Consider the following 11,976-nt stretch of genomic DNA (forward strand, 5'->3'; position numbering starts at 1 on the left):
CTTCAGTCTTCTATCTGACCCCTGCCCCTCTCTCCAGTCTTCTATCTGACCTCCGTCCTTCCCTTCAGTCTTCTATCTGACCTCCGTCCTTCCCTTCTGTCTTCTATCTGACCTCTGTCCTTCCCTTCAGTCTTCTATCTGACCTCCGTCCTTCCCGTCAGTCTATATATCTGACCTCTGTCCTTCCCTTCAGTCTTCTATCTAACCTCCGTCCTTCCCTTCAGTCTTCTATCTAACCTCTGTCCTTCCCATCAGTCTTCTATCTGACCTCCGGCCTTCCCTTCAGTCTTCTATCTGACCTCCGGCCTTCCCTTGTCTTCCATCTGACCTCCGTCCTTCCCTTCAGTCTTCTATCTGACCTCCAGCCTTCCCTTCAGTCTTCTATCTGACCTCCGGCCTTCCCTTCAGTCTTCTATGTGACCTCCGTCCTTCCCTTCAGTCTTCTATCTGACCTCCGGCCTTCCCTTCAGTCTTCTATGTGACCTCGGTCCTTCCCTTCAGTCTTCTATCTGACCTCCGTCCTTCCCTTCAGTCTTGCACAGGTGTGCCGCCTCCTCTCCTCTTCCTCTGATGTGACTGCACACTGGGAGCTCCTCACAATGTACATTAGAAGCTGCAGCAAGTCAGATAGACCCCACCTCATCTCCTGGCTGGAGGACGTCCAGCATCATCTAGGTCTTTCCTCTCAGGCCCGACTGTCTCTGACTCACCACTTTTCATTCATTGGATTTCAATTCTATCAATCATGGAGGCTCAACATCCCATGTGGGTATTACATAGGGGAGTCTGCCTGCAAATGTAGCCTGCCTCACAACGTCCACTCCTCCAGACTGACATCTGCCCATCAAAGCATGTAGTAAGAACTCTCGGCATGTTCTATGGTTCTGTGTTTTGTCCCTGCAACTGCCACTTTTGCTGCACAGCTTGGCATACTAGCAAATGTAGAGGGAAAATATGACTAAACACACAAAAAGGCAATCCATATACTGAATACTGTCACCCCTTGTATACATTTCTCTATGATCAATTATCATTTCTCTAACATGATGTTTATAATCAAGCAGAAATTAGTCAATCTCACCTCGTGCCGGAGAATGAAAACCCTGCCGATGATTTGGATGCAGTTTCATCCGCCTTTCCGTTTTGCTACGCCTGTCCTTTTCAGCAGTTACCCATTTTACTTTCGATTCTACCCTCATCCCCTTCAGTAACTTCTATGTCAGGAAATTATGCCACATCAAAGATTAGTGGAAAAATGGTGTTTACCTATAAGTCCCATTATACTAATGTATCCCTCTTGGCTTTGTTAAAGCCTACCCAAGTCAAGAGCACATGCGGTGTGTTATACGGCCATTGTTATTTCTCATTGTAGGTCTTTGCTGACCATTTTGGGTCCTAGTACGGTAGCAGACCTTTTTTTTTTCTTTAAGTCCTCAGATTTAAAAGTTCTAGAACCCTTTATCTCGGGCACAGCTGCCTTCAGCGTTTATCTTTTGTCTTACATTCTTCCTGAAATACAGCAGTACGTTTCCTGAGCCTCACAGCTGTACATCTGCAGCGTGTGGTCTAAGGCAGCGTTTTTTCAACTATTTTTCAGTCATGGCACCCTTTAAAAGAATGCAAAATCTCGAGGCACCCCAGTCTAAAATATAATGGATTTTAAAGGGAAGCTCCATGCAAAAAAACCCTCAAAAAATGAGGTCCCTCCCCCCTTAAAGTTAATGCCCCCCGTTCAAATCAGGATTCCCGCTTCACATCAGAGCCCCCCACCTTCACATCCGATTGCCTCTTCACACCAGGAGCCCCCTCCTTTTACATTTTAACCCTCTTCACATCAGGAGCCCCTCTTCACATCAGGAGCCCCTCTTCACATCAGGAGCCCCAAGTCTATGGAGCTGTCAAAACAAATAGCATAATGCTACTGACATATGTGATTGAACCCAGATTTAGAGCTGTGTTTCTCAACCTTCTTTCAGTCTCTGCACCTTTTAAAAGTATAAAAAATCTTGATGCACCCCAGTCTAAAATGTAAAAGACTTTAATGTTAAAATCGATGTCCTTCCCCAAAATCAATACCAGACCCTTATCCTAGGCAGGAATCTGGTATGGATTTTAAGGGGGACCCCATGCAAAAGAAGAAAAAAAATAACAATGTGGAGTTTCCCCTTCACATCAGATGCCCCCCCTTCACATCTAAAGCTCCCCCTTCACATCAGGAGGATTTCAAGGCATCCCTGAGAAAGCCAGAAGGTGCCCCAGGGTGCTACGGCACCCTGGTTGAGAAAGGCTGATCTTAGGCACTGCTGCCTCTGACTTCTAGTCGCAGGAGATTTGCCGCGACCTTCAATGTTCTCCTCGCTGGAGAGGAAGCTGTACCTGATGTAACAAGGACACTCGACTGTAGTCCAGGAAATTCAAGTAAAACGCAGTTTATTAAAGGGCAAACACAAAGCCTTCCCCTGTTCACATAAAGGCCAACATTTCATGCACTTTTCATGATAATCGGCCTTCTTTAGCAAATGCAGTCCTTTGTAGCATATACCGTCCTTAGTAGCTTTCCTCAGCTCTATGGCTCTCGGCACACCTCAGTGTGATACTCGCACTGGTCTCCCAGCAGTGGATCACGGTCTCTCTCAGCGGTGTCCGACTGGCCCCTTGGGTCACCGACCTGCCTGACCTCTCCCAGCCTCCCTCGGCTGTTCCTTGTGCGTCCAGCACGCACCCGAGTCTGCGTGTGTCCGTGTGCCTCCTGCACACACACAACTCTCTGAACTCTGGTCCACACTCCTAATAAGGCTGCTCTCAGCCACCTGATCCAGCTATACTGGTCATTGTTAATACCTGGCCCCAGGACTGGGAGATCTCATCCCACCCAGAGCTCCAGATCCCAGCTACATTTAGGAAAACCGGGAAGGACCTGAAAAGCCAGGCTCTTCCTTATAACAATGTTTACATTCTGGTCCCTCTCAGCCCCTTAGGCTGAGAGTCCCGGGTGCCAATGTTGCCATACTACATCGCGGCATTGCCACGCACTGCCACACTGAGGACCTGCAGTGCAAGAGTCTCCCTGCTTCTGCCCCCTTCATTTTATGGATCTGTGCTTCCTCCACCTCTCCTGGCTCTTCATTATTATTACCCTACCAGTTATCAAATCACCAGTCATTAAAGGGGCAGCTCTGACATGAGGGGGCAAAGCCCTAGTTTAGGATTGGAATTGCGCTGAACTCTGATGGCTTGTGCTGATCAAATTTCTTTAAAATCACTATCTGCAGAGAATGTTTTTGCATCAGCCTGGAAAACCCTTTGCACAGCTGACGCCCATTTTATTCTTGTACCTGAAGAAGAATCATTCAGTATGGAATCTTTTCTTTTAGTATGTGTTCGGTCTACAAAACCTGCCAGCCTTAAAGCGTTAAAGCCGAACTTGGCAGTCTCCTGTCATTTCAATCCCGCTGTTCTATTACAGACACTGACCTTGAGATTTTCATTTGACGGATGTCGGTATTGCACCAGCCGGGATGGAATCCTTGCATGTTCCAGGTAGCAGAGTGAACGAACGCTCTCGTTGTGGATGTTACGTCGGATGCTGCCTGGGTAGATTTTGTTTCCAAGCAAGTCTTGCCTTTCCTTTCAGTCGCCTTGCCCCGTGGGACACATGGGCCTCCTTCAGGGTTTCATTAAAGGGAACCAATCTTCGAGATGTATCATGATGTCACAGCAGGTTTCATGCGAATGCTGCAATGCAGGCCCTGACATTTTATTAATACTTTCCTTTAGATTCCATCCTCTTGTATACGGTTCAGCCAATTCAGAAGTGTTGAGGTTGAGCCTTTGCCGGAATCAATACTTATTTATAAACCGCTGCATACATTTATTATTGTTTTATTCACAGGCGTGTCATTCAATAAAGATATAGAAGTAGTAGTCACCCGCACACCGAGGACCATTGCATCAATCCGTCCTTTTATTGACCTCTGATACACATGGCATCACAAGTACAAAGCAACGTTTCGGAACCTAGCGTGGTCCCTTCATCGGGCAAGAAGCACATTAGAGAGAACCTCGCCCAAAGTGGTTACTTCAGTTTTGCTTGCCCACTGAGATGGATTTGTACCCTGTGCCACTTCCTTGAGTGCTGGCGGTATTAACAAAGCTACATACGTGGGCAGTTCTCCAGGGGAGCCAGCACACTTCTCACCAGTGTAAACAACGGATGCTTCATTGTTGAACTTCTCAACTAGAGGCTCAAGACCAGTCCTCCCCTTCTGCTACCTTAGAATTGGGCTCCGGGAGCTTCGGTATGCAGTGCCGGTCTATGTAACATTTGGCACAAAGCTTTAATATATAGAAAGCAAGCAGGTGACATCCTCAAGCAACTCAAACTGAGCCTATCATGCAGGATGACCCGGCGGAGGGAGACAAGCCCCATAAAGTCAATTGGGCTCTACTGTGCAAGCCGTGGGATGTAAACAATCCTCGGAGGCCACAGACACTCGATAAGTATAAATCTGTGGAGGGTGAAGGGTGGGCTCTGAGATGTTAATGGTGGTGGGGGCAGAAAGTATAAGTGCACTTTCTATGAAACCAAACCTAGAATTGTATACACTGAGTGGCCAGATTATTATGACCACCTGACGTTTGTAGGCAAATTAGCTATAATTTGGCGCTGAAGTTGCTAGAGGGCCGGACCATTATAAATAGGGAAGCAGGTTGGTTACCACGACAGTAGAAGTGATTTGTTTCTGAAGATACGGGGAAACAACGCGATGTAACAGCCTTTGAATGTGGGATGATTGTTGGCGCTCGGAGCCATGGAGCGAGTATCAGCAAAACAGCAGCGTTTGTTAAATGTTCAAGAGCAGCTGTTGTTAATGTGTTTAAAGACCTGACTGTCAGCCGAAAATCTGGGTCTGAACGTGCAAATTGTGGCCGTCAGCGACTAGTCAATGTTAGGGCAGAACGGAGAGTGGCAAGACTGGTACAAGACAAGGGCAGCAGTGCCGTGTCAGATTCCTCGCATCACCTTTCATCATCTCGTGGAGTCACGAGGCGGCCCAACGAAGTACTGATGGGGGGGGTCATAATAATCTGGCCACTCTGTGTATATGTTTGCATGCTAAGTGATGTATAATGTGCCAGTGTAAAATTTCTAAGTATTCATGACCTCTCCTTGGAGATCACAGGACTCCTCCTGGCAATGCCTGCATCTGCTTTTCTGTCTAGAAGGATGTAGCCATCTTTGTTCAGGCATCATCCAGGGTCACCATCTACTTACTGGACTGCCTGTAAATCTTGGTGCTTGTGCAGTTCCCAAGAACAGTTCCACAACACAGCCATCTGTCTTGTGCTCACCCAAAAGTTATGGTTCCTTCAGCCGGCTACTAGTTCACTGCTGTGGGCTAGAAGAAGTGCCCAGTGGGGGACAACAGCACTCATTGGGGGGAGCAGACATCCAACATGCCCAGAAGTGTTGGATACCAGCAGAACCCATACCTCATCATAGGGACACAGTCACGTTTCTGAATTTTTGCAGTAGGTCCCTCTTTAAGCATGAGGCTGTAAGAGAATGGTGAAAGGTGATTTGAATTCTATTTGTCTTACCTTATTGGATTATTTGCCGCTCTTGTTGGAGATATGGAATCCTTTCTGTCATTCTACATTTACTTCATGTGCATTCTGCAGCTCTAACTTGTCCGTTTCAGGTGCTCGGGATGTAGATCCAGCTTAAAATCACAGTCCTTGTTTCCATGGTCTACGCTTTACCTATGCAAAACTTTCTCCGATCCCTTATTGGTAGCAACTCTGAAAGGAAAGCTGTCTGGAAAATTCCGTGAAAATCACTGTCATAAGAGATGAATACAGGAAACAGAGAGAAAGGATCAGAGAGATATACAATTGTATCTACTACTTGGCAATTGGCCCAGTTCATAGCTCTTTCTCTCTTGTTGGCCATATATTCCCAATAGCGTGCCTTGTGTATCTTCTTCCCACTCTCACTCCATGCACACCGCTCCCCCCCCACTGTCACCCTATGCCTGCTGGAAGATTACACCCACTTTACACCCAATACCCCTGTGCCTAATTCTCCCCCCTCTGCTCTTACTACCGCCCCTGCAACCCTCTGCTTCTGATCAAACCACCCCACACAGGCATACTTTCTCTAGTCTATCTGAAGGCTCATCTCACAAAGGCCCGCTAGCCTGTTTAGCCTGCTATATACATTTTGCCATTAACAGTGTTATTATAAGACACTCACATTTATTTTAACAGCCAGTTATGACAAAATAGGTTTTTAAGCTTAAGTCATGTAACAAAGATTGCCACACGTGTTTTCCGCCCTTAAAGTGAACCAATGTCTTGCCTGTACTTCCCCCTGTCCCCAGATGAACATGCTCATCATATCTCCTTCACTTCCCAAATGCATATACTCGTATTATTTCACTCCCATACCACTCCATTCAGACAGCTGGGATAGACGTGTAATGAGCATGGGACAGTGCTGGTGGTTGGTGACTGGTCCTAAGATGAAACATGCAGCAGAACAATATTCTGTAGCCTGGTCCTTTCACAGTGCTTCCTCTCTTTGCTCCCGGTGACCAAATGGGGTGACGGGAGCAATGGAAAGGTGACTATATGCAGCTGAAGAAGGGTGAGTTGAGTGAACCTGTGGCTTTGCCCTGCACATGGGTAACAGTTTGTGCACCTTCACACCTACTCTGTGGCCGAAAGTTTGAGCTTGGTTAGTTCCATTGAAGGTTGCTGTGAATGCAAACGTTTTATAGACAATTGTGCTGTTCCAGCTTTGGCCCAACAGTTTGGGTTCCAGAATGACTATCCCCTGTGTACAAAGCCAGCTCCATGAAGACATGGTTTGAGTAGTTTGGTGTGGAGGAACCCAAGTGCCCTGCACAGAGCTCTGAGCTCAACCCTACTGTACACCTTTTGGATGAATTGGAACAAAGATTGCAAGCCAAGTCTTATCATCCAACATCAGTACCTGACTCAGAAATGCTTTGCTGGTTGAATGGCCACAAATGCCCCCAGATACCCTCCAGAATGTTGTGGAAAGCCTTCCCAGATGGGTGGAGGCTATTATAGCTGCAAAAAGGGGACCATTGTCATATTAATGCCAATAATCAAGGAACTGAGGGTCCAGCAAGCTCATGTAAGGTGTGATGGTCAGGTGTCCTCAAACCTATGGCCATATATCAGTTTTTCTATAGGCTGGAGATTGGGGCATTATGGGAATAATTTGGGGGAGACAGACTTGTGTCAGAGCCTGCCAAACGCTGTTGAATTGGTACATTGTTCCATGGTGTGATCTAGAGTCTGCAACATTACACTAACCCCTTTTGTATCTGTCTTTTTATGTATGGTGATAGTGCGGTGCTGGATTCCAAGCAGAAGATCTCATCCCGCTGAACAGTGATAAGGATGAAGTAGAGGAACTCCGGAAGAAGATGGAAGACAGGAGGTTGAAGGCCAAGATGGAGAAGGTAGTCTACACAGAGTTTTGGGAGGTGCATTAACAGTAATCTTTATCTCTGAATAACTCTGGAATCTTCTTTATTCCTAGAAATCCAAGAAGTCCAAGGCGGCAGTGAGTGCGGTTTCCATCGGAGAGACAACGGAAGGTAATTCAAATATTTGGGGATCACTTATAAGGAGAGCAATGGCTTTGTGCGCTTGAAAGGGGGAATAGCAGCCATCTCATTGACAACCTTAGTTGGTGTTTAAAAACCCGAATACATTTGTTCTTTAAAAGAAGATGTTTCACAAAACGGAAATTCCGGAAATCGATTTGCAAGTTTGGGTTGGTCTTGGAGAAGAAAGGATTCCTAATTCACCAAGGTTTGGATCCTCAGCGAGAAAGTTAAATGCACTTACTTGCTGCGAGCGTTCTGAAAACAAGTTTGCCACAGCACACAATGGGGGGAATTTATCAAAACTGGAGCAGACAAAATCTGAAGCCGTTGCCCACGGCAACCAATCGGCTTCTCTTTTTCATTTTCAAATCTCAACTGAACAAACTGAAGAGAGACGCTGATTGGTTGCCGTCGGCTCCAGCCCCATCATAGTGTCCATTTATATAAACCTTTTACTGCTGCCTTTTCCTCAATTCCCTCTGCGTCCCGATCTGCCAGCAGACCAACCGAGTTTTCTGTGTAGGTCGAGCTGTGCATACTACCCTAGGTCACGCATGACACCACACGGTGGGGGGGGGGGGTGCTATGTTTCCCCCACACCAGTACAAGTATAAACCCCCTTTCCGGACTCCACTGGCGGTTCGGTGCAGCAGGTGAGATACATGTCATGTTCAGGTCTGCTCTTAAAGCAAACCTGTTTTTTAAGGCTGACAGTGGCAGATTCACTGTAATGACAACCTCATACCTTTCCTTTTGTACTTTGGTACTTCCCAGTATGTAGGAGAACGTGACTCTTGTGCTTGGTGATTGAGTACTCGGGGCCCCCCAGCGCTTCCATGGGGTGGGGGGAAGAGTTCACATCTTTGTGTAAGCGTCAAGTTGCTTAAACTCTTTCTTGATTCTGGCAGACGAAGTATGTGCATTAGGCAGGTCCACTATTACAGTGAACCTGTTGCTTTTCCCTGCGTAGAGAGCACATAGGTTCAGTTTAAAGAGAAACTGTTATCTGTCCATTCAGGGCAAAGTGACAGTGCCTCCTGGTAGCCCATCACCCCAGCAAGGTATACTGACCCATCTGCGCACAATTGACATCTTTCTGCTGCAGGAGACCTGTGCTGTCAGATGGTGTCAGAACACCCTCAACCCCCCCTCACCATGTACATTGTTCAAAATTGGCTTGGGCGGGGTGGAGCTTTCAGGACACACCATCACTTTCCCCTTTATGGGTCATTTTTCCCAGTATGGGCTCAGTGCAGGTTCACTTTAAGTGTTAAGAGGTAAGCATATGTATTAGGTAAATATTAATGCATTGTACTATCTGCTTGATAGCACAAGGAATTTCACTGTGCTTATGTTAATATTTGTGTAGTGTCTCTTAAAGGAGAACTATGAGGGGGGGGGGGGGGGGGGTTTTTTAGCGGCTACAGCTGGCTCTGTCTCTAGATAGGCAGAGCCAGCTGTCACTCACGCAGCTGGGCAGATCCAGACATCGATGTCGGGATCCGCTGCGGCGTCTCAGTATAGCGCGAGCTGTAGCCCGCGGTATACTGAGCCTAGGGTGACGGGAGGACGCTAGTTTGTGTCCTCCCGTTACCCTAAGGAGAACTATGGGGAAAAGCCCTGACCCCATAGTTCTCCTTTAAGATCCATCATATATACTCGGTTCCAACTAACTCTAACCACCAATCTTTATCTTCTTTCCCAGGAGCTCCGGGACCCTCAAATGCCACGAATGGAAACAAAAACGACTCCAAAGATAAAGCCAGTTCTGTTCCCAACGATAAATCAACCAGTGAGCAGCCATTGTTATTTCTGATATCCAATATATTATGGAGAAAGGAATCCTCTTGTCTATCTTTCTATTGACTCTCACCTAATGCTACATAATGCCTTGTGTGACAGCAGAGGGAGCCACAGTTGCTCCTGAACCCATCAGGTGTGATGATTGCTGATTCCTCACGTCACTGATTATGGCGGCTGTGCTGACAGCTGGGTGTCTGGGGAAGTTTGCTGTGCAGTGGATGTCAGGGTTGCATTTGGGAAGCCAAATCTTCCTTGTCCTCCCTTCACCCAAAAAACGGATCCAAAGATGTAAACAGGAGGTTGTACACGCAGACTGTAATGTGTGGGGTGAGCCCAATCAAGTTAATGACAGGGTGACCTTGGGCAGAAATTTGATTGACCCTTGCAGCGGGGCTACCCCAGCACTGCAAGAGTTAGCTGCTTGTTTTTTGCCAAGGGTAAGAAAAAAATGTGTCATACTTGATCCTCAGAGCCGGCCAGATCTTAGCCAGGTCCCTGGAGCCTCCCTCTCCCCCTCTGCTGCAGCGGTCTAGGAATCCTCGAGTCATCACGGCGTCCTATACAGTGTATAGAACGTGAGGATGTCGAGGTCCATACCATCACTGCAGCTGAGGAGGAGAGAGGGCCCAGTCACACCACATCCATATCATCTCCATACTAGACCAGATTGTTTCCAGACCCAAAATGTATCCTAATGTATCCCTCTGCTACTTCTGGCCTCTGTTCACACCAGCGCAGTCCGTTCCAGACCAGAAAAATACTGCACGTCTCATTTTGTCTGGTCTGGAATGCACTGGTACTGCGGGCAGGTTCACACCATTTGGGGGTGAACCTGCCCAGAGGCTGGAGGGAGCGCTGTCAGCTCTGAGAATTGGGTGAGTATAACTTTTTTTTTTTTTTTTTTTACTCGGCAACAAACAAGCAGTTAACCCTTGCAGTGCAGGGCTAGCAATGATGAGTTCTTCTTTAAAGTGACATTAAAGTCAAAAATCTTTTTCCCTCCCCCCAGTGTTAGTGTCAGCACTTACCTTAAATTATGTTTCTTAATCCGATCTTCTTTCCTGTCCCTCTCATCTGTCCCTCCAGCGGGTCTCCGATCCAGCGCTGACTCCTCTGTCCCTGCTGGCACTTCCTGTCCCACGGTGTCTGCATGCGGGTGCACGCTGTCCATAGACTTACCTTGCGTCTCTCCTCGCGTCCCGGCCGAAAATGTGAACTGCGCATGCGCCCGCCCCAAGATGCTTTGCGGCCGCCCGAGAATTTTCACATTTCGAACGGGAGCGCGCGGGGAAGACGCGGGTAAGTATTAACCCTTTTCAAAGCGGTTTGTTTGGGTTTTTTTTGCATAGATCTACTGCTTGCTTGCTTTATATATATGCAAAAACACCGGAGGGTTTAATAACCCCTTAAGACTGTCCACATGTAATTGTACATGGTATGATTACCTGCAGAACAGGAGAGATGTATGTCCTGGGACGCATGCTCTCTGTTTGGGTCTAGATACACTTTACAATGTGCAGTTTTGGTCTCTTTGGCCAGACCTGTGTGTACATTGAGCTCTAATTGTACCTTGTTTCCATACAGCGGAGTCCAGGGCTTCTGAAAAGAGCTCCGCATCGTCCAGCCCTGCCACCAAAAGGCCAAACCCGGACGTCAAGTCAGAAACCTACAAATCCATCTTCACGTCACACAGCTCGGCTAAGCGCACCAAGGACCAGTCCTCGAATTGGGTCACCCACACCGCGTACTACTTCTGAACATAATGTAGTAATACCCCCAATACACAGTATCACACGATCGCGTCTGCGTATACATTTAATCTCTCTTGGACATCAAGTACCAAATCTTCATTTTGCACCTTTTAAACCTGAGGCAGCTGCCTCAGTGATGTCATTAGCCCCATAGCAGGGCAAATAATTTATCTTTGTGAATTGTATCTATTCTCTGTATTTGTTCTGTAATAACTGGACAGGCTCTTTAAGTACCCAGGAATATGGTTTGCAGCTATGGGGTTACTGAACATACACAGAGAGGGGAATTTAACCAAATCTGGAGCAGCTGTGCATGGCAACCAATCAGCTTCTCTCTTTCATTCTCAAAGCTTAAAGGAGAACTATGAGATGAGTGATTTCCACTCACCTCATAGTTTCATTGTCACAGGTCTGCTAGAACTGTCACAGGTCGGCTCAGTAGATCGGGAGGTGAGCGAACACATACCGGGTTCGCTCACCTCTCGATCCTGTCACGGCTCTCTGCCGTGACAGGGGGAGCGGCTGGGTTCCCCCCTCCCCGCTCCGATCCGCCAGCGCTGACTGGCAGAACGGACGGGGGAGGGGGCGGGTACAGCTGGCTCTGCCTCTAGATGTTCAGAGCCAGCTGTCGCTCCGGCTGCGGCGTCTCAGTATACCGCGAGCTGTAGCTCGCGGTATACTGAGCTTAGGGTAACGGGAGGACGCTAGTTTGTGTCCTCCCGTTACCCTAAGGAGAACTATGGGGAAAAACACTGACCCCATAGTTCTCCTTTAAC

At 47.5% G+C, this 11,976-nt stretch overlaps 1 protein-coding gene across 1 annotated transcript in view; it reads left to right on the plus strand.

Annotated features, from left to right (window-relative positions):
• Positions 1-11,976, plus strand: part of RTFDC1 (replication termination factor 2 domain containing 1) — a 31,897-nt gene that overhangs the window by 16,646 nt on the left and 3,275 nt on the right. Inside the window, exons 6-9 of the mRNA XM_018560673.1 lie at positions 7,383-7,496; positions 7,577-7,634; positions 9,352-9,438; positions 11,007-11,235. Of these exons, the coding sequence (XP_018416175.1) occupies positions 7,383-7,496; positions 7,577-7,634; positions 9,352-9,438; positions 11,007-11,206 (459 nt within the window). The 3' untranslated portion in view covers positions 11,207-11,235. The remainder of the gene's footprint in view (positions 1-7,382; positions 7,497-7,576; positions 7,635-9,351; positions 9,439-11,006; positions 11,236-11,976) is intronic.

Source organism: Nanorana parkeri, unplaced genomic scaffold, assembly GCF_000935625.1.
Source record: "Nanorana parkeri isolate BGI_ZX_2015 unplaced genomic scaffold, ASM93562v1 scaffold474, whole genome shotgun sequence".
Taxonomy (NCBI): Eukaryota; Metazoa; Chordata; class Amphibia; order Anura; family Dicroglossidae; genus Nanorana; species Nanorana parkeri.